This window comes from Osmerus eperlanus, chromosome 17, assembly GCF_963692335.1.
Source record: "Osmerus eperlanus chromosome 17, fOsmEpe2.1, whole genome shotgun sequence".
Taxonomy (NCBI): domain Eukaryota; kingdom Metazoa; phylum Chordata; class Actinopteri; order Osmeriformes; family Osmeridae; genus Osmerus; species Osmerus eperlanus.
Genome location: NC_085034.1, coordinates 8228930 through 8256797, shown reverse-complemented (window position 1 = coordinate 8256797; position 27868 = coordinate 8228930). Strand labels below are relative to the sequence as shown.

General features: G+C 48.4%; 2 protein-coding genes across 2 annotated transcripts; one reads left to right on the top strand and one right to left on the bottom strand.

Annotated features, from left to right (window-relative positions):
* The first annotated feature begins 602 nt into the window (after nt 1-602).
* Nucleotides 603-27468, top strand: kiaa0930. Its single transcript, XM_062482768.1, has 10 exons — nt 603-1049; nt 11635-11783; nt 21373-21477; nt 21999-22076; nt 22241-22342; nt 22698-22838; nt 23055-23243; nt 24297-24456; nt 24663-24818; nt 25355-27468. Exons 1-10 carry the CDS (start codon nt 905-907, stop codon nt 25393-25395), a joined length of 1266 nt encoding a protein of 421 aa, XP_062338752.1. The 5' UTR covers nt 603-904; the 3' UTR covers nt 25396-27468.
* On the bottom strand, nt 11952-13822 carry LOC134037695 (microfibril-associated glycoprotein 4-like). Its single transcript, XM_062483161.1, has 6 exons — nt 13715-13822; nt 13421-13581; nt 13342-13345; nt 12910-13066; nt 12574-12756; nt 11952-12436 (listed from the first exon to the last, which is right to left on the bottom strand). Exons 1-6 carry the CDS (start codon nt 13718-13720, stop codon nt 12123-12125), a joined length of 825 nt encoding a protein of 274 aa, XP_062339145.1. The 5' UTR covers nt 13721-13822; the 3' UTR covers nt 11952-12122.
* Nucleotides 27469-27868: the final 400 nt, after the last annotated feature.

Genomic DNA, 27868 nt, shown 5'->3' with positions numbered 1-27868 from the left:
CATCATCCTTTTTCCTTAGAGCAGTGACATCAGAGGGTCTTACACGATTGGCTTATATTTGACAGAGGCTCAAGGACACACAATTTAGTTTAGCCCTTAAAAGTGATGGCCTGATTTTGACGAGATGGTACAGATTATAGGAGAGTCCTCGTTTTCATAATAAGGTTCGTTTTATCGCGGGTACCACTTAAAATTGATTTCACTAAGCTTATAATGGCCATGATGCAGTTGACAGCTGGGTGTTTAAATATAAACATGTAAATATGTCCCCTCGTTTGCACTGCATAACACTTCTGTGACACTCAATAGGGACAAAATAAAAAACACATTTCACAATAAACGCGTGATGTCAGGGAAGTCTCATGCCAACTTGTCTGGTATCGTCATCTTGACTAAGCGCGCTGACTCCTCCCCTATTCGCAACATTGTAACCAAACTGTGAAATATAAAGAAAGAATCAAAACTATGTGCATAATAGGCTCATTCAGCTGTTGCGGTCCCCTGTTGAATACTATTGGCGAATAGTAATGCCTGATTTGCACTGCACTTGGTGAAATATTTCATGGTACCTTCCCCTTTAAAAGGGTTCTGTTGATCTGCATTACAGGAAGTGTGAGGGGTGTTCCCGTTGCAATTCCAGCTGATCCTCTTGTAGCAGACGGAGCCTCCCTTTCGTGTCACACAGTGGCTTTAGAATTTGTCACCTCGTTTCTCCTCGGTGACAAAGGGAGAAGTAGCGAGCACTGCAGTTTTTTTCTTTTCTTTTTTATTATTGTGTGGGACTAATAGCCTACTAGCTAACCGTTCGCTTCTGGGGAGATCCTCGGTTCTTTCCTCCACTCGTTGTCTTTCTCCCAGCCGGGTGAATTTGCCGTCGCAGGACTGTCATGAGCCCAGTTTGCGGATGGCATCCTTTCAGAGTTTTTGTAAGACTGCCGGGTCAGCGGAGGAAGAGAACGGGGAACTGGACGAGTCTCTGCAACAAATGTTGAAGGCTATCGCCGACGAGCGTAACCGCCTGAATATAAGACAAGAAATTAGTGGTCTTGGTAAGTACCTAGAGTCTTACTCACAGGCAGGCCTATCATAAGATGTTTTTGTGAAATAGTATTAATAGTAATGAAACAGGAAATGACCATGGTTTACCTTAATTAGACATCTACTACTGTATCTTGTCGATTTGAAACAAGTTGTCAGTAATTGGACTAAATAAGGCCAATGACAATACTGTAGGTTGCCTATAGGTAGGCATGCGCAACTGACCTATTCACATCTTCCGACCCTAATTGATTTGATTCCATCTATCCTGCACATCTCCAGTCACTAATACAGCTATGGAGTCCTCTCATTGCTCACGCTCATTAAAGTCACGTAAAGAGTTCAAGAAGCATTCAAAAAGAATGAGGCCTTCTTCATCATCAAGGAAAAGAGGAGTTTCACATCTAAACATAATTTTAACTAGCTCACAACGAGCAGTGGTCATTGATTTGAGATTAATGGTAGGCGCAGCCCGAATGCAGAATGGAGCTACACCACTGGATAATTGTACACTCATTTTAGCCCTAGAGCATCCCTCAACCATTGGTCCAAATAGGGAACCATTTGTATTGTAATCACATCCCGTTTTGACCAGGTGTGCTCAGTGCTCGTTTGCTTTTAAGGTAAATTATCATATCAATAAGGTCATTTTATTATGTAGCTTGGCTTGCAGAAATCATGCATAAACATGAATACAATTGTGAATTAAAATCAACCCACTTACATCTGTTATGGCAGTGGTGTTGAATAGTGATGCATTGTTAGCAACACTTTGTGCTTAGGAAAACACTTAAGCCATAATTTCCATTTTTGTTTGATAGATATAAGGGCGCCCGAATAATTATATATTTTGTTTGGCCAATGTGCACAATTGACATTTTGAGCTCTAAATCTTTGAATAAAAGCCTAATAAGATTTCAAAAAGCTTGAATTTACCAAGTTTATTTGTTTTGTTTGTCTGCAAGGGGAACATATTGCTCTAGTAGGGAAATCAATACTGCACTGTTTTGAAAAAATGACATCATCTTCATGGGACTGATGCATGACCTCAGTGTTGGTTCTGTCTCTGAACCGGCATTTGTCTAACAGTGTTTGTCGTTTCTTAGAGGTTAAGACAGTGTGTGCTACATTCTGCAAACAGACAGATTAACGGTGCTCTTCACCCAAACCATTTTTTAATGTCCAAACCTTTTATTATATTGACCTGCCTTTCGAAAGGTCATCAAAGGTTATTCCAAAGGTTAGGTTACATCATGCAGTTACAGGCACGGGTCAGGAACTTGGCTGCTGTGCTGTTAGTGTGGCTGAAGTGTTGTTTTATTTAAAAATATATATATATTTTTTCTTATTCTCCCCCTGCTCTGCTGTGAGTCAGTGGCAGGATGGATCCTGGTACGACTGCACTGTCTCCAACAGTCCAACCTGCAGCTCCTCTCTAGCTCTGTGTTCTCTCTCGGCCTTCCTTCCTTCCTCTCGGTTTCTTTCCTCCTCTGTCCTTCAGTGGCCCTCTGCAAGGCACCGTGGAGTCTCATGGCGCAGTGTGTCGAGTCAGTTCCTCAGACCGTGCATATCAATTACCCTCCACAGTGACTCAGGGAAAGATCTGGGCCGGTTAGGTACACTCAACACCACGGCATATGGAGCCCACAGCAGCAATGCTATAGACTAGAGTGCGAGTCATGTCACGCTGTGTCAGCCAATGAAAATTAGGCTATGCTTTGGCCAGATTTGATTTATTTTAGTAACACTGGGTTTTTTTTGCATTCTGTTTTCACAGGCCACTTGGTTAGGCTATTATGCGTGGTATAGTACCATGACTCTATAGAAATCTCCACCTGTTTACTTTGCACTTTGTGTTCAGGAATGATTGTATTGGGAGTGTGTGTGCAAAAGTATTCGGTGCTTTGGTGGAAACAGATGGGGGGGCCTCCCACTGTGGTGTCCTTCTGTCTTTAGAGATATACCCCCCACTGAGCCAGGGCCAAGAGCACACACACACACACACACACAACTGAATTATGTTATGTTTGGTAATCCAGCCTCGCTAAAGGCATGAATAGGCTCATGTCCAGACTGTGTAAAGCTCCATTGACAATCCTGTTTGGAGCTGTTAACATCACTAAGTCTCGTGAGTGTGTGTCAGTCAGTCTTCAAGACACTGTGACCATGTGCTATTGTATGGCTGGGAGGGATGAACCCATGTGACTATCACCAGTGTCACATAGACTGTGACACTGGTGTGTGTGTGTGTGTGTGTGGGGGGGTCTGTTGTTTTATGAGGCGCTGTCACTGTGTGACATTATGTTAGTGCAGAGAAATCATGACTGCTAGGATCCCGCAGTGTCTCTGTGATTCACCTGCTGTCTGAGGCTGGGGCCGGGGCTGGGGCCGGGGCCGGGGCTGGTACCGGTACCCCAATAGTGCCAGCGATGCTGCACCTGCTATCCCCCAAGCCAGCCAGCCAGCCAGCTGTACATTGTGTCCCATAGTGGGCGGATGATAGTCAATAATGATGATCACGATATCTAGCAGCACTGCTGCATGTCTGCAGCTGTGGGAAGAGGATCAATCTCTGAAGGCTCACGATCTGTCATATCCATAAGAACCATTGTGTAAATATTCTTTCTTTCCCTGTCCATTCAGATGCATGTACCAACTCTCCAGAGTCCTGTCTGTAAACCAGTCACATGGACTGGTCTGAAAAATGGAAAAACAATCACACGGTCCATTAAAATGAGACAAACGTATATCAGGAATAGATGTTAGGGCGGTTCACCTCCTTTTATCAGAGCTGGAACAGTGTGCAGGGCCCAGACCAGAGCCGGGTGATGTATATTAAAAGCCAGTAGTGCAGCTATTCTTAGTCCAGCACTTCTATCAATGTCTCTGGGGCCTGCTGCACAGTTCTACTTCCTGGTGCTGCTATCCTACCACCTCCTCTTGTCTGAGAGGTGTTAACGCTACAAGAACTGCATCATTTTCAAACCGCATCTGGAATATTTAAACTGCTCTATCAAGACTGGAGGCTGTACCATCACTAGTTAGGCAACTTCTCCGTGTAGATGAAACAAAGTTGGCGGGGGGGAAGCTGACGTGGAGCATCCCCGTGGCACTCTTGATCTGTCAGTCATAGTTTTTCTTTGTGGTCCCTAACACAGACACACACACGCAAACTCACGCACACACAGACACGCGCACACACAGACACGCGCACACACAGACACACGCAAACACACGCACACACACAGACACACACACACAGACAACATTAACCGCTCAAGTTTCAGCATTCAGCCCAGACATGCTTTGGGCAGACAAAGCACCAGTCTCCGAAGATCAATGACTCAAATCAATACCATGTGATGCTGCACACAAACCCAAGCAAGCATGCTTAGGAGTCCAAAATAGTCCTGAATAGTTGTGCGTGAAGAAGACCACGATGTAGTTAAGCACTTATATAGGTTAGCAGGAGTGTAATATTCAGTATTCAGGGTTTGCAGGAGTAGAAATCCCTGTGAAGTGTGCTACATGACACGAGATTCAATGGAAGCAGTAAAGCCACCCGAGCTGTCAGTCAGAAGCCCAGCCTATTAGTAGTATGATATCACCCTGTCAAGCCCGATATCAGCCTCTGTGTTTCCCCAGAGTGCACACTCCTACAGTTTTGACATACGGTTTCTCTCCATTCTCAGTGTGGAAAGTGAATCCAGAATATCATTTTTTTTTCTTTATAGAAATGGGCTGGGAGAAAGCTTACAGCTAAACGTTTGTTGTACTGCATGTTCGTTTGTTGTCCTGTTTGTAGACCTTCTTCTGGCGCTGTGCAGCTCAAATCCTGAAGGAAAGTGAGTGAAAATGAATGCGGGCACATAGATAAGTCAACGCCGCATAGAATGGATGTGAATCGTGAGGGGTTTGAAGGAAGAGATCTGGGAGAGCTCTGCCATTGAAGAGACGGCGTCCTCCTCTGACAAGCTGTGGTCTGTTGCCTCCCAGAGACCCAGTCTGTACAGCCTGTTCAACAAGAACACTCATTGGTGATGTGTCTGCACTCATACACACATTACCCACAACCCCCCCCCCCCCACACACACACACTGTATTCTCCCTCCTCTCTTCGTCTAGTCTAACTTCCCTGTGCCAGTTCCTTGTTTTCGTACGGCGCACTCCAGAATGTGATTTGCACACCCTCTTTTATATCTCTCGACTACAAGCTGTCGGCAAACAATAATTCGTTTTTCTTTTCCCTGCACATTCATTGATATTCTTTTTATACAAGTGCACGGACAGGGCCGTGTGTGTTGGCTGGAAAATCCCAAATGGCCCGTGCCATTCTTGTGTTGAGTGTTTGCGAAGGCGGACGGTGGCGCTGAGCGATAGTCCAGCGGCCATGCTCCCAGGCTCTGTGCTCCGAGCCCAATCCCCCCCCCGCCATGCAGCTCCAGCCCCGTGTAAATATTTCATTTCCCACAGCCGCACGCTTCCCAGAGCTGAACGTCTTCTTTAATTCATGGCTTCTTTTTTTTTTTTTCAACGTTTTGTTCAGCCCCCCCCCACCCCCCTCCCCCCAATCGCGTCAGAGATTCTCTCACTACCCGTTCCCAGGATCAACTCTCGGCCCCCTCGTCAGTGCCTTAATAGAATCAAATACGTTTAGGGTGGGGGGAAAGTACATGAGTGCACGTATGGTGATTTAACAGCACAGGCTTTCTTCCGCTAAGTGAGATGGATGTTTAGGCTTGCACTGGGTGTAATGTTGGATCTGTTTGCGTTGCTCCCACATGCACTCCGGATGCCCTGACCTCTCTGCTCCCCTCTGTTTGCTGAGTGAGCTGGGTAGGAGGGGTCTGGAGCAGCCAGCCCACCTGGGAGACAGATCTCTGGCCTCACCTCCTGAACGCCGCAGCTTCCGTCAGCATCCTCCTTCTGCCTGTCAGCCAGCTCCCCCCACCGGGAGCAGAGAGGGAGGGGAGGAAGGAAGGAAGGAGAAGGGCAGGAGGATAAAGAGGGGGAGGTGGGGGACAGGGAAGGTGGATGTAGGGGACAGAGAGAAAGGGAGTGAGGTGCGTGTGAGGAGGAGGAGGAGGAGGAGGAGGAGGAGGAGGAGGAGGAGGAGGAGGAGGAGGAGGAGGAGGAGGAGGAGGAGGAGGAGGAGGAGGAGGAGGAGGAGGAGGAGGAGGAGGAGGAGGAGGAGGAGGAGGAGGAGGAGGAGGAGGAGGAGGAGGAGGAGGAGGAGGAGGAGGAGGAGGAGGAGGAGGAGGAGGAGGAGGAGGAGGAGGAGGAGGAGGAGGAGGAGGAGGAGGAGGAGGAGGAGGAGGAGGAGGAGGAGGAGGAGGAGGAGGAGGAGGAGGAGGAGGGTCGTGGTGGCAAGGACGCAACAAGGACATGCCCCGTCAGTCCTTCACTGAGTTTCATGGCAGCAGCGACGAGGCCACTTAGGGGCACTCTTCCCCTGCTGGAAGGACGAGCTGGTATTGATCCTGGAAGCAAGTCAGGAAGAACCTCCAGAGCTCAGAGTGTGTGAATGAGACGCACCCTGACGATTGACGTTTTGATGTTGATTTGGCCTCTTGTTCATCAAGGTACACTCAGTTCCTCGCAGAGATCTGCCGTCCTTTCAGGACAGCCGCAAGACGGGGGTGTGTCACAACACTTTTACTTTTGACTGATCAATGACTTTAAACTTTCAGTCTCGTGCTCAGACTATCTTTTCCACGTTCTTACTGTCTAAGCGTGTCACGCGCGTTCTGTTGCAGCGCGCGCACACACGCACTCAAGACACTAGAGACAGAGAGAGGCAACCCTAACTTTCCACACGCAGCTCAACCGTTCGATTACAGCACGCACACACCTTCTCACAAGGTCCTTTGCCCTGTCCCCAAAAAGCATTGTGTGTGTCGCCACCCTCTGTAATAATGCACTGGAGCTGGACCCAAGCGCAGTCCTAGAATTTCCAGAAATGTTTCTGCTTGGCCACCGTTAACCTTGACGGAAGCGAGCACACACAACACCGCACTTCCACGGCTGGCCTGGCATTCTGCCCCCCTGCCCGGCTGCCCGTCCTTCCCCTCTCTGCGTGAGCAGGCACCGGGATGCCACACCCGTCCTTCCCCTCTCTGCGTGAGCAGGCACCGGGATGCCACGCCCGTCCTACCCCTCTCTGCGTGAGCACTGAGCAGGCACCGGGATGCCAATGAGGCTGAGGTTGTGGCAGCGGTGAGCAGCAAGCCATGCCGTGGGTTTCAGCCTGTCATGAATGGCTGGCGTGTTGTCAGGGCCTCGTCCTCCACCTTGATTCTTGGCTAACGCCGGGGTCGGGAAAGAGGATTCTCATCCATCCTCCTCTGCCTGCGTGGGGGTTGGTTCTGGTCCAGGGCTTCTGGAAGGTTGTCTGTCTTTGACCTCTGCCCCGCCCCAGACCTCCTACCTTTTTAAAACCACAGAGCAGGGCAAGAGTGATATGTCTATCAGAGAGGCTTCTCTCTCATTCTCTCCCTCCCTTCCTCTCTGCATCCCCTCTCTCTCTCTCCCCCCCCTCTCTCTTAAAACAAGGCCACCCACGCCACTGGTGTCTCCTCTCTCTTTGTTCTCTCCTCCCTCGACAACAACGGAACACCGTCTTGTGACTGGCGGCTGTGGCTTTCAGTAGGAGCTGTCAGGAGCGGACATATTTTCATCAGTGCCCTGTTAAACGTGGCTCTTGTTCATACTAGAGGATTTAACAGGTTCCTTCGAAATTATACCGCTAGCTCCTCTGTCACAGCTATGGTCATAAAACCTAATGGGGTCGAAAGTGGATTCAGCACAGCTAGAGGTTAGATTGATGTCTGTTGGTCCTGTATACTGGACTGCAGTGTGCTTGGACAGAGCCTGAATCGGTACAATGATAGAATTAGGAAAACGGTGAGCCACTTCTCTCTTCTATTGTTGTAGAAGCTGCACTGTTTGTAAGGTTATACGGTCATGCTGTGTGTGTTCTTTAGCCTCCTCTCTCCAGAGAGAACTCAGGCCAGGCTGGGTCCATCAGATTACCTCCTGGCAGCTTTTACAGGAAAGGACATGTTGACAAGACTGAGACACTTCCTGGAAGCGCCGGGGGTGGCTTGATATACTGTTGAAGTGTGTGTGTGTGTGTGTGTGTGTGTGTGTGTGTGTGTGTGTTTACCCCCCTCACATGAACCTGCCTATGAAGTAAAAAAAACTGCCACCCTGTTTTTGCCAGCAAAGTTACAATGGGCCAAAGAAGGGAATGCATTTTCTCTGTTGCCTGTCACACTTTGCTGTTAGGGTGTTCACTTTTTGTGCTGCTCTTGTTGCATTCTGTACATAAGTGTGATATGTTTAGCAGCTTTGTCAGACTGTCACGTGTGTGTGTGTGTGTTTACATTGACCTTCATTTATTGATCTATTGCCGGAGTAGACTTTGGGGTAAGCAGGACTCATGATGCAGATGTCAACTCAGTCAAGGACTCCTGCCTACCGCTTTTACAATACATCTGCTTTCAATAATTGAGCACGTTCAGACTTGGCACACTACTGTTAACTGTTAAGAGGCATTCTTTGGAGATTTACCCACGGCTTTGAATGATCTCCCTCCGAAGCAGGGTCTGTCAGCTTGAGTCGCACTCCACTTTCAAACCACTGGAGAGTCAGACCTCACCCGTCACACTGCTGCCTGGTAGCTAACTGTCTGTGGTATCCTGGTAGCTAAGTGTCTGTGGTATCCTGGTAGCTAAGCGTCTGTGGTATCCTGGTAGCTAAGTGTCTGTGGTATCCTGGTAGCTAAGCGTCTGTGGTATCCTGGTAGCTAAGTGTCTGTGGTATCCTGGTAGCTAAGTGTCTGTGGTATCCTGGTAGCTAAGCGTCTGGTATCCTGGTAGCTAAGCGTCTGTGGTATCCTGGTAGCTAAGCGTCTGTGGTATCCTGGTAGCTAAGCGTCTGTGGTATCCTGGTAGCTAAGTGTCTGTGGTATCCTGGTAGCTAAGTGTCTGTGGTATCCTGGTAGCTAAGTGTCTGTGGTATCCTGGTAGCTAAGTGTCTGTGGTATCCTGGTAGCTAAGTGTCTGTGGTATCCTGGTAGCTAAGTGTCTGTGGTATCCTGATAGCTAAGTGTCTGTGGTATCCGCTTGGCATGTCTCCATACACACCGGGCTAAATTGGCCAAGTGGTTTCTCCACCTTTTGTATATTGCCAAAAACAAATCCTGTTGTGTGAGGCCACAGACAGGAACACATCATCTGTACCTGTACCTGGTATCAGACAGTTCTTCTGTTGAAAATGTTTACTTTTGGGGGAGGGGGGGTTAACAGGTTTTTCTAATTCAATGAAAGTTAAACTAAATCAAAGCAAACACGGTTAAATACCAGCAAATTGAGTTAGAATGAATGTAGGGTCAAAGATCTGTGCCAAGTTGAAAATGCCAATGCAAATTGTTCATGTTCCCAAACGGCAATGAATAGCATCGCTCCATGTTGTGCCGAATGCCGCAGCATTTAAGTTGAGCCTCCATTTTGATTCCCCTGAGGCTCCCGGACCCAGCAGCCAGCTCAGGAGACTGCCTCTCCCTCGCTTAACTTTGACGCACACTTCTGTGCATCACACTCTGTCACTACTTTCCTTCTCTCCATTTCTTTCTCTCTCTATCAAAATATACTCGTTTACTTCCTGTTTGTCTTCCACACCACACATGTCACCTCCATCTTGTCTCACCTGGGAGAGACCCCAGCAGACAGTAACTCCCTCCCTGAGCCAGTAAACTCGGTTAAGGCCACATGGGGAAACATGACTTTTCAGGGCTTCTGGGTACGTCCTGTTAGTGTCCCTGTGGGGGGGTCTGGGCGAGGGGTAAATATAAGAAACCCATTGTGACCCCCCCCTCCCCCTCCATTCACCCCTACCTTAGTCGAACTCCACCAGACACACCCCCTCTGAGAAGGGACGGGACGGGGACGGGCGGGGGGGAGGAGGGCAACATCATCGTCCCTGGGCTGGCCGTGATGCGTCGGCCTCCCCGAGGTCATGTGACAGGCCAGCGCGTCAGTCAAAGGGGTGGGCACGGAGGAGGCCCACAGACGGCGCTCTGGTCGAGCGGAGAGGACGAGCTCGGGCTCACCCAAAGGTCAGTGCTGAGCTGTCGAACGCCGGGCGCTGCATGGTGTTGCACGCCGACTCAAATGTCACTGTCTAACAGGGACCTCTGTTACATGGTTACTCTTTTAGAATGGGGAAAGGAGGAGGAGTAGGAGGAGGAAGATGGAGAATCTCACTGGTACCTTGCCGAGCGCTTTGATAGCCATTCTCATACCACCGGTTGAATCTGTAACCACTGGTTGCCCTGGCAACCCTCACTGTGAAACAGTAGATCAGTTCATCATCTGAAGACGTGATTGCAGATTACTAATCACTCAGGCCCCATAAACACAGTTGACCTTTACTTGTGTCTGAACAGACCCTGTTATTGTTACATTTTGACCTTTTTAAACAGGTAAACCCTGGTGTCTTCTCGTCTCCTAACTTCAGGCATTGCCGTAAGAGGTGTGTGTGTGTGCTTGCTTGTGTGTGTGTGTGTGTACACATTTGATCCAATATCTCTCCCTCTTCAAGTATTGGATCAGATTGTATCTCAGGATCCCTCTGGTATTACAAAGTGTGTGTGTGTGTGTGTGTGTGTGTGTGAGTGCTGCGGCCACCTGCAGCACACTAGCTCAGGGTCCCGTCTTCACAGGCCAGACACCTGCCGTTTGCACGGCAACAGCGTTGCCTGGCAACCGGGTCCGGGATGACATTGCAGAGAGTGAGACGGCCCTGTCACAGCGGGCTCCACCCAGGGACAGGGACAGGCTTCTCTGCGATGGGTTGACTCCTCCCTGTGATTGGTTCATTGTTGACACTGACAAAGCTGAGGCTGAAGATGAAGTCATGTGCCATGCTTTGAAAATGTTTTCCCTCTGATTTGACGGCTGTCTGTGGATCACACTGGGTATATATCCCACTGGGTATATATCCCTTGAGAGACTTGTTGCTCTTTTTGGTTAGTTGTAACGGTTTAAAAGTTTTTTTTACAGGTGCACTCTTGTGGGGAGTTTCATGTTGTTTTATTGTAACTTGTTTAACTGCATGCTCTTATGGGTCTTCCCTTTGGCACTTATTTGGTCTCGTTGTTATGATCAGTGACCTATGCTCTTTTGTAAAGCTCTCTCTTGGAAGTCGCTTTGGATAAAAGCGTCTGCTAAATGCATAAATGTAAATGTAATGTAAACAATAAATCTGTATTGGATATGTATATAAGAACTATTTTCTCACACAGCGTTATGCAAATATTTGGAACAAGTTGACTTTTGGGACTACTATAGTAACTATTGAGCTGTATTATCTTTCTCTTAAACGAAGACTTCAATCTGTCTTTCTCAAGCTTGTTTCAATCCGAACACCCCACAAAGTCCGGTGGTGGAAGCATCTAGAAATGGGCATCTGTGGTACTAGGAACGAGACCTCTACTTTTTGTTACGGCCCCATGTTAGTTCCCTGTGACTCAGTGGGGCCTTCATCTGAACCTGTGTGTGTGTGTGTGTGTGTGTGTGTGTGTGTGGTTCCCAGGCGGTTTTAAGGACGACCGGATCGTGTTCTGGACGTGGATGTTCTCCACTTACTTCATGGAGAGGTGGGCTCCCCGGCAGGACGACATGCTGTTCTACGTCCGCAGGAAGCTCGCCTACGTCAGCGCGGACAACACCGAGGGCAAGAAGGTGAGATGTCGCTCCACCAATCCCTTCTTGGAAGTAAACGGGTGGTTTCTGTTCCATTTGTGTCAATGTTGTGAGAGTGATGGCTTTTAACAATGTGTTTATTATTGAAAATATGAGTTGAGTTCAGCTGTAATAAAACAAACTTTTATTTGGAGTTATTTTTCCTAGAATATATGTGTATATTCTAGGAAATGTTACACAAAAACTGTGTTAGGCCTAAAGTATAATTATCAATCACATAGGTGTATCATAAAAAGACAGCACTTTTTGTAAAAAAAACAAAAAAACATTCAGGTTTAGTCACCAGAACAGATTATGCTCCTTGTCTACTTTAGGTATTCAGTTGAGCTGATTTTCAGTTAAGACGTGAGAGGGAGGCAGCCATGATTTTTTTTCCACTAACATTTGACGAGTGACGGGTCTTATCTTCATAGAAATGGACTTAAGAGAATAATAATTACTTTTAAAGGTATACCAGGTTGAACTTTTTTCATCATCAGCTCCCCACATGTAGACTCCAGTTGGACTGGCATGAAAACAATTGTTGTACCAAAATGCACCCATATATGTTAAGGCACAATTTCCTGAATTAGCGTCGTTGTCTCGATCAAATGTGGAGAACGGTCGTCCATTGTGGGGGGCCAGCGAGTCCCCTGGTAGGTCAAGAGACAACATTAGTTGGATAGTAAAACATCATTCATAACTAGATAAAGACTGTCGTCATGGTGCACTCAGTGCCTTCCGTGTCTTAAACACCAGAAACGTATCGCCATGTCGTGGGCCCACTCACCTGCCCCTCCGTCTCTGAAGCCACTGACGTGCAGCTTGTAGAGGTCCACCTCAGCATTGACCGCCCCGGGAGAGATGGAGAAGGAGGAGTAGTTAGCGTAGACCCTCCTCCCCTCAAAGTCCTCCATGTCCACCCTCAGCTCGTAGTCCTTCTTCGTGGTGAGCAGGTGGATGGTCTCCAGACCTGCGGAGGTGGAGAGGTGAGGTTCAAGATACGCCTAATGCGCCGTGCTGCCTCAGTCGACCTTATTTATAGAGCATGTGCTGGTTCAAACAGGCGTCTGTCTCTCTGGGTCTGTAAGTTTGTGTGTTTTGGGGGGGTTTGCTTCCTGCTTACCCAGCCAGTACTCTCCAGCCGCATGTCCGAAGCCGTTCTTGTACTGGTCCCACCCTCTGTAGAAGTTCACTGTGCCGTCCATCCTAGCGAGGAACACCTGGAGCCATGGAGAGACAGACCAAGGAATGAAAGGGGAGAATGAGAGGCAGTAAATGGACTGCATTTATAGAGCGCTTTTCTAACATGGCGGTACTCAAAGCGCTTTACATTTCTCTCTGGCTTTACAGCTTTCTCTCATTTTCATTGTGAATGTATGGAAGAAAATGGACAGACTTGGTAAAGGGGAAATTGGCAGTGTTGGAATCAAGTTACACTCGAGTGTGAAATGACTAATGGGATCAATAGTTCTGCCTTGGTGTTCTCAACAAATCAAGGTTAAAGGCAAATAAAAAGCTGATACGTTTTGAACCTATACAGAATGTAGCACACAACCTGTCTATAGATCGTGTCTGGACTCAGAAAGGTGTCACTAAAGATGTTTCTTAGCATTTAGCTTACTCATTCCCATGGCCGGTGTAAAAGGGATCTAGTGGGAGAGTTGGGTCCTGCGGGGTAGATCCTGTAGACTCCACTGCTGCCTGAGCCAGCGTTGTAGATGTCTGCACAGTCCAGGGGCTGGAACATGAGGGACTGTGCCACCGAAGAGAACACAGCTGCTAGCAGGACAAGGACCTGCAAGAGCACAAAACACACAGGGTTTCAGTTCAAAAACATTTGACCTTTCTCCAGAAGGCCTACTTGACTGGAAATGTCAAGCAGAAGTTGTTTTTGAAGGAAGCCAGTATGCATGAATCGATTTTCTTACCTTCATGGTTTTGTTTGATTGTTTGTTGTGGTTCCTCGGGTCAGACTTGGCTATATGTATGCTACGCTGCAAATCCTGTTTATATAGCTTACAGTTTTGGCAGGTTTTCATTATTGTATTAATTTATAGGTACAACGTGACCAATAACTGTTGATAATTTTGCTGGGTGGGTTTATAATGGTGGACTTTTTATGGTTGGGACTAAAGTTCTGTGTACTTTGTCCCTGTTTCATTTGAAACCGTATGGTATTTTGATAAGTGCCATCATATGGTATTTTGATTAATGCCATACAGTGCCATAATATTAATTGTCAGGATTATAATAAATTATAGTATCTGTCTATCCAGGTATGGGAGATTGCGATGATCATACAGCCTAGTCACTCCAATTGGGTCTTGTCATGACTAGGTGGATACTGGAGGTGGAGGGCATTTTCCAACCTGCAGAATATTCCACAACATGTTATTTTTCTCATATCCATTTCCTTGTCTGGGCTGATAAACAACAACCTTTGTGTCAAGTTCCAGATAAGCATGGCACATGATCAGTCTCTTTCATCTTTCAAGCTGTCAGACCAGAAGGATCATTTAGGCCTCATGTTAAGTCAGCAGTGGTAAACATTAACCCAGTCATGTCCTATTTTGATACTGTTATCAGTTGCTTTTGATATTTAATTGTGTATTATAATCTGTACCAGCAAAATACATATTCGGCATACCTGATGTTGACTCCGATGTTTTTCTGCTTGGTTTACATCCAGATCATTCTGCTGATTTTTTTGTAAATCAATCTGCCTGCTGTGGTCCAAGTTCCCCAACATGGACTGCCAAACTAGCCGGCGAAAAATGAGCAGTGTAGTGTTGGCGCAGACTTAAGGCCAATAAAAGCCTGGAGGTGTTGATAAAAAGCTAATGACCATGGCCCCATGGCGATGTACAAGCCGGGCACAGGGGCAGAACCAACTGGCCACAGAGCTGGATACACACCCAAGAACCCAGCCAGGAAAGAACATGAGGCTGAAATGAGAAGGGATTCTCTATTGATTTCTTGTTCTGAGGTGATTGGCTAGTGAAAAGGAAGCCCCTGGTTGGTTTGATGTGTAATGAGGTAAAATGCAGCCGCCTTGGCAGAAAATGAGTCCTGTATGAGAGTTATGTGTGATTGATTCTTGCAGTATGTTAGGATTGGATCCACATATGCAAGGCAGAGTTAACCTTTGTGTATGCATTTTAGGTAAACATGTAAACTCTCTTCAGCAAAACTTAAACACAAGTTCTGATGAAACAGTTCTTCTGTGCAGTTGATCTTTATGGAGATGGTATTGCGCAAGCTAATCTTGTTTGTCCAGATATTCGAGTTGGCACAGGTGTCTCTAATCTGACCCTGAACAGAAACGACTTGGGCGGTTCCATTTTTTATAGCAACCCGCCATAAATCAGTCGACTTCCCTCTCTGAGGTCTGAACATCAAATCCATGTCCACACAATGAAGGAGCAGGAGCAGAGAAGATGGCTCCCACAACAGCCTCTCCTGCTCTGCCACCTCGTCTGACATCAACGCTGAGGCTCACAGCCACAGACTAACCGGCCCTGCCAGTCGCTCTCCAGATGGAGGAGCATGTCAGAAATGAAAGCGAGACTTGGCACTCAACCAAATGACCTGAAGGTAAATTCCGCTACATGGAGCTGGATGCTAGACGTTTCCAGGAAGGTCATGTCATTGTACTGCGCCTGCAGTTCAGAGCAAAATCGAGAGGTAATCAATAGGCCGTATTAAACCACAAGTGGAGATGTGCTAAATTCATTGCGGGTCCCATTTTTCTTCCAAGCTTCGTGACTCACCTCCAGGACAGGTCATTACTAGAATGACTTTTTATGTATTTATTGTTTGGCCTTTTTTCACTTTACTGGACAAAGAAAGTGTGAGAATAGACAAGAAACATAGGAGAGAGAGAGAGGACAAGATGCAGACAGTGTTCGAGCAGGAATTGAACCTGGGCCGCTTATAACTAAGGCCTTAAAATGACTCTATCCAGTGAGCCAGCGGGTACCCTGACCTCTGAGGGTTGCCTATGCTCATATATTGTTTTATTTATGTTTCCATTCCTTTTTTGCTCTGCAGAACTTGGTTATTTTTTGATGTTGGAGCTACAAGCACAGTATAGGGAACCTATCTGGGTGTGCTGGAGGGACTCTTCTCAATCTTTTATCGGTACTAACCAGTGCTACTTAGGGGGGGAAAAATTAATTTCCTGCTTCAATTTATGTCAATATATCAGACACAGAGAAAGATGTTCCAACAACAAAAAATTGGGCATTTAATCAATCTCTCCAGATTGAAATCCAAATTGCCTTTGAGTGGTTACCGCAGTTCTTTTCCACATCGGTGAACAAAGTTTGTGAAATTGTATATTGAGGTAAAGTAAAGATTTGTGGTACAGTGGTTTGTGAGGTAATGGTCTACACACTGTGAGCTTGCGCAACATGCTGACGCTTACAATGTGAACTAGGAGACGGGTCTGATCTTCATGGAGATGGCCTTGTATATCCTATACCTACACCTCCCATCCTCTACGTACACCTGCTATCCTCTGAAGAAGTTCATCGTGCCATCCATCCTCGTGTGAAGGATGGATGGAAGTGATGAAGAAACGAATGTTGACTTTCTGCATTAGTGAAGCATGGTATTATATTTGGCTCTTGTTGCACACATCAGTGAACTGATTACTGTCTCCGCTTTCAAAAACGGTTCAAGTGGATAAATGACAGGCCAGTGAAAGTAAAATGTAGAGTAGCGTTTTGTTGTTCAGGAAAGACGTTTTAGGTCAGGAATAACCCGAAGCAAAGTCTTGCTTCGTTGAGGTATGATAAAAATACTGCTAAATGAATAAATGTAAATAAAAAAAACTTTTATTTAACTCGACAGGTATAAATTGGTTGAGGCCTGTCATGTAGGATGTACTTCCTGTCCACCTACCGCTATCAGATTGTCACCCTAGATGCAGTGTGGAAAGTTGAGTCCTGTAGGGTTGGTCCTGTGGACTCTACTGGTGTTTGGAATCGGAGTTATGGAAGCCATGACGGCCTTCTTCCAGAAGCAGAGTGGACCACCACAGGGAGGAACACAGCCAACCCAGTCAGAACCTGAACAGTCAAGATGAAACGTCATGGGGATTCAACACACACTACCTACCGATTAAGTCAAGTGAATGCATTTTAACAAGAAGAGATCTGAAGAGGTGCTCAATGGATTTCAATGGTTGTACACCAGTAGTGCTGTCTACCTCTGGTTTAATTGACAACCATTCAGGTTTATGACTATAATCAGGTCTAGTATAATTGGCAGTTTCGAGTCCAAGGAAGGTGCACACATGCAGAAGTGTAAAATGGAAGTGTTGGCTCCTGGGTGAGACCATACCTTGAGCTGACGCCCTCATGTGGACGGTTCTCAGGAGAGTTGGTCATGATGCACTTGTTGCATTTTGTCAAAGTTAAGTTTGGCACCCCCCCCCCACACACACACACAGTGTATTCCATTCTTGTGCTGACTCAATCTCACTTGCCAATCAGCATGAATCAAAATGGATATTCCTGTAACGGCATTTACTGTAATGTTCATGTATTTCTCTGGTGGGGGGGGGGGGGGTCCATAATCTAAAATGAATGTGGCCGTGGCACTGAGGTGAGTCCTGCTGGGTCTGTCCTGTAAACATCTTCACAGTCCAGGGTCTGGAACTTGTAAGGGTAGACCTCCACTGGGAGCAACACATCTGTAAATAATCCGAACCCGGCATCAAATCCATAATCTTAATCTGATCATTCCAAAATTACGATCTGGATGCTCGTGGTAGGATTTCAGTTCCCGCTACCCAATTCCATAAACACCTCAGATCAATGTCAGTGCTCTAGCTTTAGGGTTTTGAATTGACACCATATCTCATTATACTTTATGAGAAATAATGTTGGCCTTATTAGACACTGTGCTGCTCAGAAGGAGGCCATAGTTGTGCAAACTACAAGTCTACCTTTGTGATAAAAGTGCCAAAGCGACTGTCAGATTAAACACTGGTCTTTATAGAAAACGGAATGATGTCCCAGGAAATAAATCCCATAAGGAAATCTAGGACATAATCCACAATGTTCTGCGTGGCATTTGCACTTACATATTTACAGTAGTGACCATGTGGTATTTCTAGTTGCATGTTTAATGAGTATTTGCCAATCCTTTCTGTTTGACACCAAAAAAACGCATATGCTTACTACAAGTCAACGCCGGGTGTAAAGTTCTCCGAATACTTGACCCCTCTCCTGTTCAATCGACGCAAACACACACTCCTGTCTGTTCCTCCCAGCCGAGTGCTCGCACAAGCCTACTTGGAAATCGGCGTGTAATCAAATGGATATAGTCTGTGCACATGCAGTGAAGCCAGGTAACCCCGTGTTCCAGGTTTCCCCTCTGCCCTGCCAGGAAGCACACCGAGGCGCCGTGTTAGACGTGTCGCTTTAAATCAAGGGGAAAGCCGCGCTCCACGGACGTCGGCAGACGTTCTCCTCTCTCTCTCCGTCTTTATGTGCGTCCCTTCTCTGTTCCCTGCCTCGCTGGCTTTCTCCTCTCTCCTATTGGAATGAGAATTTAGACTGGGTCTGAGGGAAAGTTGGATGGATGGAAACCCCCTCTACCCTCTGCTCTGACATTGGCCAGACTTGTGGGGGGGGGAGGGGGTGCCTTTCTTGGCAGCGTGCTGCCGTGTGGTCTTGTGGGGAAAGGTGTCCCTCGGGTGACGTTGCTGTGTGTACAACCTCGCCGCCTCGTGCTCAACAGGCATTAGGAATGCACCACCAGCAACCGGCTGACGTACGCGACATCGGCCTCTCTCTCTCTCTCTCTCTCTCTCTCTCTCTCTCTCCTGCCTGCATCCCTCCCTCCCTTCCTCCTCCTCTCCCTCGCCGCACTTTCCCCAGCTCCCCTTCTGTCAAACCCCCCCCCCCCCTTTCTCCTTGCCTCCCTCGCTCTTCATCACTCTCTCCCTCCAACCATTACTCTTCTCCTCCTCTCCCTCACGCTCTCCCGGCAGGTGGTCCCTTCATGGCTGGTCACATGATGGACCGTGGCGCTGCTGAGGGGTAACAGACCTGGATGTTCGATCTGAGAGTGACTAAGAGGCCGGCCGGCATGAGTCAGCACTGCCACCAAATACCTCACACAATGCCCTTGTGCCTGTCAAATCTGATTTAGACTATTGCTGCAGGCCAGTCAGGTAGAATTGAGGGGTTTAGAGACCAACGATGCCAATATCTATTTGTTTTAGTCACTGGTCAGAGGCAAAGCTCGTTGTTGTGGGATACTTTGTGTGTGTGTGTGTGTGTGTGTGTGTGGTACAGGCTATGTCTTTTCTTTAGGTGGTCGAGAATCTTTTGAGGATGGAACACCGGCAGATTCAATCTGAGGGGAGGGAGAGATGAGACGCAGTGCAATAACGCAGTATTGTATGACACTTTGCGACAACTCTGTTGGAAAAATGTCGCTCTCAATATCAGCCTCCTCATCGGCCCTGTCATGTCAGCTCCCCATAGGTGAAGACCAAATGTAATAACGGTCTGTCGCGTCCACGTCCCTGTGACAAGGCTGACGTGTTTGTTGTTCAGTCGGATCCACTCAGAGCCTCCCTGCCCGTCTCTGGGTTAGTTTCTCTGTCACGCCATGGAACGCCAAAGGATCAAAGGAGCACAGAAAGACTCAACCGGAAGAACTCCATGAATGAAGACCGTCCAATCACTTCGGTCCATTTTCGTAGACTATAGTCCAGGTTTTTCCAAGGAAGGGGTTTTAATGGTGTACTGCTAGGCATGTCGGAGACGCTGAAGGGATCTCTTTCTATCTTGTCGCATCTTGTATCTCCCCGGCCGTATAATGGGTTCCTCATCAGCCTTGGGCTGTGGCCACATAAATGTCTGCTCGTCTGCCTATCTGTCTGTCTGTCTGTCTAATTGGCTCCTGTCCACCGTCCCCCCGTCCCCCCCACCACCACCACCACCCCAGGTTACCGTGGTAACAGAGCGTGGAGCTCAGGTCAGACAATTGCTGTTCTCGTTTTTTTTCTCTGTCTGGTTCCCTCATGGCCTTATTGCACCTGAACTTCCTAACAAACCTCCGCTGACAGAAAGGCCTGGAAGCTACGCTAACGAGCTATTAGCCCGTATTAAAGCTAAACTCAACAGATTGATGGGTTGCTGAGAAGTCAAATCTGTGTGTGTGTGTGTGGGCTCACGCCTGTGTTACTGCACGTGTTTTCGATACGTGGCGACAATTGCGCTGTGTGTGTGTGTCAGTCGCTGACCTAGTTGGCCAGTTCCCCTCCGGTCTCATGCTCCGTGTCTGGCTGTCTGGCGTTCCCACGCCCGCGGGCCCTCCAACCTACCACACCCTGGCACGGCTCTGCTCTCACTCTCACCAACACAGCCATGCCCCCTCCTCCCCCCCCCCAGCCCTTCCTCTCCACAGAACCTTCCGGTCGTTGGTTCTTGCCGTCACACAGGCCCTGCCTCCGCGTCTCCTCCTGTCAAGCAGAACGTGAAGGGATGCACGTTGTGCTCGCTCCCCATTTTATATGCGGGCAAATGACGAGCGCGATAAGGACGGGTCTCTCTATCACGACCTGTGCTTGGAGGTCCGAGGTGAAGAGATGGGACGTGCAGCGTTCGCTGGAGCCTGTTGGGGGTGCTTGGTGCCTCTGCCGTTGGTCCGCATCAGGCTGTATTCCTCCCGGTGTTTTGGTTGTCATGGGCACAGCCTATAGTGTACGTTTGTTGCCTCCTAATTCACAGGGAAAGATCTGGGAGATGCGGATTCGCTAATGCACTCTGGAGGCCTTCCCCAGTCTCTCCTCAGCACACACACACATCTACAGTACACACAGTTTTATCACCATAACCATGGCAATTGCATCCCATTGCTCCCGGTGCTCTTTGAGTGATGTGGAGACCTATGTGTCCCTCTGGCCTCCCTCCCCCATCGCCTCCCCCATCGCCTCCCCCCTTTTCTTTCTTTTGATGACCTCAGCAGGTAGAGTGACTGAGCAGTGATGAGATCCAACAGAGAGAGCGCGTTGTCTGCCGGCTACGGTCACCAGTTAGCCCTGCTCCAGCACTGATGTGAAAGGGGGAGGGAGGGGGGGGGTCTCTAGTAGACTCCTCACATGTTGAATGAAAATGACCGCTCGGGAAATGGGACTGTCGTTCCGTTTCTTACAGAAGGATGGGGGGGGGGGGAAACGACTACATGCGTTCTATGAATTGTCCCATCACCCCCCCACCCCCCCTTCACACACACACACACACACTAAAGACGCCAGGGGAACATTACTACATTATGCCTCATTGGGTGCTGTGAGTGAGCAGTGGGAATACAACCCCTCCTCCCACACACACATATATACACACACACTCACACCGTGCTCTGCCCTGGGTCACACACACACGCATACACTCACAGAGGCCTGCTCAATGCCGCATCAGTGCATTCCCTCTCAGACATCTGAACCCATGAGCATCACTCTCTAGGTCTAGGAAGGAGCTCAGCCGTAGCCCAGCGCCGCAGTCGTGTTGTTGAGAACCACCTGGGTTTTAGGTGAAGGGACTATTTTCTTGCCTGGTCGCAGGTGGAGGTGGAGGTGTACAGGAGGGACTCCAAGAAGCTGCCCGGCCTGGGAGACCCCGACATCGACTGGGAGGAGAGCGTCTACCTGAACCTCATCCTGCAAAAGGTCGGCGGATCTCTCCCTCCCATCTCTCTCTCTCTGGGCCTTCTCTCTCACTCTATCTTCCTCTCTCTCTCTCTCTCTCTCTCTCTCTCTCTCTCTCTCTCTCTCTCTCTCTCTCTCTCTCTCTCTCTCTCTCTCTCTCTCTCTCTCTCTCTCTCACTCTATCTTCTGCTCTCTCGCTCTCTCTCTCTCTCTCCCGCTCTCTCACTCTATCTTCCGCTCTATCTCTATCTCTCTCTCTCTCTCTCACTCTATCTTCCGCTCTCTCTCTATCTCTCTCTCTCTCTCTCTCACACTCTATCTTCCGCTCGCTCCCTCTCTCTCTCTCTCTTACTCGCTCACTCACTCAGTGACCTGAGATTGACCTGTTCAGTCGTGCACGTTGTACCATAAGGGCCTGTTCCTCGGATCGATTTCAGGACGCCAAAGCTAAATGTGAATGTGCCCCTCCGCTGTTCAGCTGTCCGTGTGTGTGTGTGTGTGTGTCCCGTATTCCCCCTGACTCGTCCACGTGTCCCTCACAGCTGGACTACGTGGTGACCTGCGCCGTGTGCACGCGCTCCGACGCGGGGGACATCCACATCCACAAGAAGAAGTCTCAGGTAAGAGGAGGAACCGGCCCCCCCCCGCCCGACCTCCCAGAGAGACGTTGCCCAGCATGGTGGGTGACTGACGACAGGGCGCACTCTAGGTTAGGTGGGCACTCCCCACTCATCCCACTGGCAAGAACGTAAAGCGATGGTTCCTCTCCCTCTGTCCGTCACAGCAAGTGTTCGCCTCGCCCAGCAAAAACCCCATGGACAGTAAAGGGGAGGAGTCCAAGATGAGCTACCCCAACATCTTCTTCATGATTGACAACTTCGAGGAGGTAAGCCCGCCCACCCACCCTTCCCCGTAGCCAATGAGACACCTGAGAAGCTTTGATTGACTCGAGCGTCGTTCACCGGTGGCCCCAGAGAGGCGGGCCCATCGACTCGGATGTAATGAAGTGTGACCTTGTGCCTTCTCACTCCATTTAAAAACTAGCTCCTGGCCTTAACGCCTGTCTCTATCAGGCTGCTGGTGGAACGTCCTTGTTTCAAATGGCATTTCTAGGAAGAGAAATCAATACAGGTCCCCGGCTATCCACAATTAAAAGAAAAAGACTAATGATTAACAGTTTGTTCCTGGTACTGGGTTACTCTGTTTCTTCATTTCTCGTGCGTGTGTGTGTGTGTGCGCAGGTGTTCAGTGACATGACGGTAGGCGAGGGAGAGATGGTGTGTGTGGAGCTGGTGGCGAGCGACAAAAGCAACACGTTCCAGGGCGTGATCTTCCAGGGCTCCATACGCTACGAGGCCCTCAAGAAGGTGTACGACAACCGCGTAAGCAGCACTTCCTGTTTCCTGAACCCAGTTCCTCTCTCACCTGGGAGCCTGACTTGGCTTTCCAGTAGCAGCCAACCGAAATCACTGAGGGTCAAATCATTTTGACAGAGGGGGGGGGGGGGGGGGTCTTTTGTTAGGCGTTTTTGCCTCGCTTCGTTTGCATGTTTTTGCGATCGAGCTTCAGGTGTGTGTGTGTGTGTGTGCGTGCTGTAGGTGAGCGTGGCGGCCAAGATGGCCCAGCGGATGTCCTTTGGCTTCTACAAGTACAACAACATGGAGTTTGTGAGGATGAAGGGCCCGCAGGGCAAAGGTCACGCCGAGATGGCCGTCAGCCGGGTCCCGACCGGGGACACGTCCCCCTGTGGCACCGAGGAGGACCAGGACTCCCCCATGCATGAGCGGGTGAGGACACACACACGCACACACCCCTTCAGTATCCTTAAGGACGGAAAGTCTAGGGCTCGTAAACATCAGAGCATCGTGACTGTGGAGTCCTAATCCTACACAGGAGAACAACCAAATATAAAAATACTGAATGTTGAAATCCCCAAATAAAACATTTATCCGCTTGATATAGCCACTCCTTCAAAACGCTTGCTGATTTGAAGACCCTGAGCTCTTAGTTATATCTGTCTGTGGCTGATGGGAGGAAGTTATGAAACACACCGAGTCCAGGAATAGCCCCACAATGGGAGAGAAGCAGATACGTATCTGGATGTTACTCTCTCTGTCTGCGTGCGCTTGTATGGCTGTGCAACGTGTAGATGTGTAAAATCAGGAAACCAGGTCACCATTAAATATTCATGCTAAATTGAAGTATCCATCATTTATTAAGCCTTCCAAATGTGAGTCTGTATGCCGTGTAACCCTTGCTAGCCAAGAGCTCTGGCATACAGTACCATTTACTCAAATTGTGTATACCTCCCCTGATCATTATGCAGGATCAAGTACCCTCTTTTCTGGGTTGAAATTAGCGGGCCGTTCTTCAGACATGGAGCCTTGCCTGTCAAGAAACGGCTCCGCCATGACAGTGGTTTTATAAACTGTCCATTTCAAGCCGTTAGTCACACTGCTTAGTCACGATGTTGGCTGACACTTCCTGTGTATTGACATAGGGTTTAGGGTCAGCAGTTAAGCTTGTACGCAAGTGGAGTAAGCTATGGGGGAAGGGCGTAGGATGTTGGAAGCGATTCTGTTTTAAGTGACACAACACGGTTGTCCTGTTTCCAAAACCCTCTTGCCTCTGAAGCACACCCCTCCACTATACCTCCCTTCATTTGTCTTAAGAACCCATACGACCTGTGTCTGAACCTTCATTACCAGGTAGCAACGTGACGTTAGGGTGACACGCTACCTGTGCTAACAATGTTTGCCGTGTGTCATCACCCGGCATCCGTCGGTTTAACCCTCATCGGGTGTCGTCGTGGTAACCTGTGCGTCCCCGCCCCCCGTCAGGTGACCTCGTTCAGCACGCCCCCCACCCCGGAGCGGAACCGGCCCTCCTTCTTCTCCCCGTCGCTGCGGCGCAAGGTGCCGCGCAACCGCATCGCCGAGATGAAGAAGTCCCACTCGGCCAACGACAGCGAGGAGTTCTTCAGGGAGGAAGACGACGAAGGTGAGGGAGGCTCGCCTTCTCAGAGAGAAGGTTCTCGTTTGAGAAGTTCAGGATCGACTGTTTGTGAACTTGAGGGCTTTCGATAAAAAAAAAGAAACCCGTTTGTGTGCGGTTGTAGATGCTAACCCGACCGTCGGCACAGGGAGAGAGGGATGACTCATCTAACGTGTCTACGTGTGTGTGTGTGTGACCCTGTGCGTCCGCAGACCTCCACAACACCACCAACCTGCGCTCCCGCTCGCTGTCCGGGACGGGCCGCTCCCTGGTGGGCTCCTGGCTCAAGCTGAACCGCACGGAGGAGTACTTCTTGCTCTTCTCCCACCTCACCTATGTCACCCTGCCCCTGCACCGCATCACCGCAGGTCAGGAGGGGAGGGGGGGTAGGGGGGGGAGAGGTTAGAGTAGATGCATGATGAACGCCGTGTTTATGAATCACTTGAAACCTCGCGGACCTATTTCTTTCATTTCCCTTTCGGGGATGATTGAGGTTTCTATCCAATCTAGCCTATCGTGATTGGATTGGTCATTGCACTCAAATCCATCATGTTAGGTCAGAGTACCGTCAGCAGGGCAGGACAGGAGGCTGTTGGGGAACTCCCAGAAGAGCATGCAAATATAAACGCTTTATCCCTGCCTCTTCTACTTCAGGTGATAGCTGGGCTAACAAGTTTGTGTGAATAATACTTCATTTGTATCGACACAGCTGATTACAGCTGATGTAGGAATCCATTGAAGTCCAATGTGGTATCTCTCAAGAGAAGGGCCCAGAGAGTTTATACAGAGCCCAGGCGGTGACGGTGATTCAGGGAGCTTTGACAGAAGAGTTCTGACTGTACAACAGTCCCCTTGGCTCTCCCCAACATTGACCACCCTTTATGGTTGCGCGGTGTGTCTGCAGATATCCTGGAGGTGAGACAGAAGCCCATCCTGATGACATAGCAGAGCCCTGCAGCCTCCGAGCATCTCTACAAGTGCCTACCTGCACCAGGGCCCTGGGACAACACTACCACCTAGTGTCGAGACAGAGAACCCACCAAACCAAACGTCCAGCGGACAGACATGAGGAGAGGACGACAAGGGAAACCTTTCCGAACAATTTTTAAACGAAAAGATATTCAAACCAGCCCATCAAGAAGTGCCTCTCGCCTCACCGAGCATCATTTGGGAACCGCGACGCGCTCTCCGCGGGAATCGGGCTCTGGACTTCAGGCATCGGGGGCGAACTTCCCCCGGGGGGGACGCTTCTGTCCGTCAGGGTCACGTGACCTCAGAGTGGATAGGCATTGGCTGAACTCTGACCAGGAAGGGGGGGGGGGGGGGGAATGAAGAATGTCTTTTGGTTTCTTGTAAATATCCAGCTGCTTTGCCGTTCACAGAGAAGCCCGGAGAAAGGTTACCGCTTTTGATGACGACGCTTTTTCTTGTTCCCTTTGCTTTCCTTTCTCTCCGTCGTGGAGGGATCTTGTGCGTAAATGGTTTCGCTCCGAGGCTTTAATGAAACAGCCTTCACTTTGCACTCGCATAAAGACGTGTCACTTTAAGTGTTATTACATTTATTTGTGTTTGTGAAGAGCATAGTCAATACTTGATGTTAATTACTGTGTAACTACAGAGTACTACTTCCAGTAACAATATTGCAGATACAAAGGTGCTATTTGAATCAGTTTAAAAGGCATGGGTTATTGATTAAGTGAAACCCAGAGGTATGAGGGAGAGGATTATACAAGCGCAGGCCCAGTGTTGACTTCTTGAGTTCAACCCTCCTCACTCATGTTAACAGCATAGGTTTTTACACTTCCATTTCTTTGAGAATGTTGCTACAACTGGTGGTATTATGTGGTTACACAGTTATTATTGTCGAACTCCAATGACATGTTACATGTTACTAACAAGTAAATGTCTCAGCAAATTAGGCTACTAATCCCACTTTACCTGCTGAAGCGGCCCTCATTCTAAGAAAATCCTAGGGACAGACTTGGAGAAACTCGCTAATGAGGTGATACACGATAAAGGGATCAGGACGCTAAACAAGCGATTGGTCTGTATTGGTAGTCTTCACAGCCATAAGCGGTTGCCCAGGGAAAATCTATGGACAAAAACCATTTTAGCCAACTGCCATGTGAAAGCCCTTCCATCTGTGGCCCAGAAAGCCTTAATATCTGACTGTGTATGTATGTATGTATGTATGTAACATAGGACTGTCTAGTCCCGCATCCGCTGTTTTAAGTATCTTTCCAAATGGGTAAACATTGATTCACTGTTAGTTCTTTCTTCTAGACAAACATGATAGCCCCCAGTTGCTGAGTAACGCTGGTTGCAAGGACATATGAAGGAAAACACCGTTACGCTACAACATAGCTAGTGCACTACCGTCATCGACGTGAAACATTCAACTGACACAGTAGAACACATCCCAAGTTGGCGTAGAAACAACCTGCCTACCTACTATGTTCTGTTTTGCTTTCCTTATTAAGAGATATCATTTGCACCTTTTTGTTGGTTGCTGTGGTTACAGTACTTATGTCGAGAACCGAAAGCGCGAGCTCAAGCCATCCACGATCAAAGTCGGCAGGGTTCTCTACAGTTTGACATGTTCGGTGTCGAGTTTGCTTGACTCCACGTGTCGGTGTAGATCAGAGCTCCTAGACGTGAACCCACGAGGATGTGTGAGGGGAGGAGCCACTGGCTGACCAGTGTTACGCTACAGCTGTACAGTTTCAAGGATGAATGTATCCACTCTGACACATTGACATAGCAAAGACTGCTTTTTCGAACCCTTTGATATGAAAGGCAAAGTGACCAGTTTTGCTAGGGTGTACGACGCTGTTCGCCATCTTTCTGAACGTGTATTAGTTTCTCTCTCCTAGCCTTTAGAGAGAGATGTTTGTTTCCAAGAGGTGTTGTGGTGTCTACACAGTTCCAAATGCTTCAACCTTGCTTTTTGTATTCAAATAGACGAGTAAATGTGCATGTCGGGTCCATACCTCTGTTGTATCATTTTCAATCTGTGTACATTTTCCTGTACGTATTTATTAAAAATACACATGACCAAATCCACAATTTTAAAGTCGTTTTACCTTGATGTAAACTTGGACATAAGCGAGTGTACAGGGAGGGCCAAAGACTGGCTCAAGGACTCCCTCTGGTGGCCCTTTGAGGTCTTGCAAACAACATGTTTTTCCAGTGACCAGCCTAGACACATTTGCTATATGGATTTATTCCCCGAATCAAACGACTACAAATGTATTAGGCGCCGATGATCGCATGCCTCATCGTTTCTAAGGCGATACAAAGGACACTTGGAAAAAAAGAACAGTAATCATATATATACATATATATATATGTGACACTTGCGTTCAGAGACACACAAACTGCCATGTAGGAAACAGCCTTGTGATAAACATACTTCCCT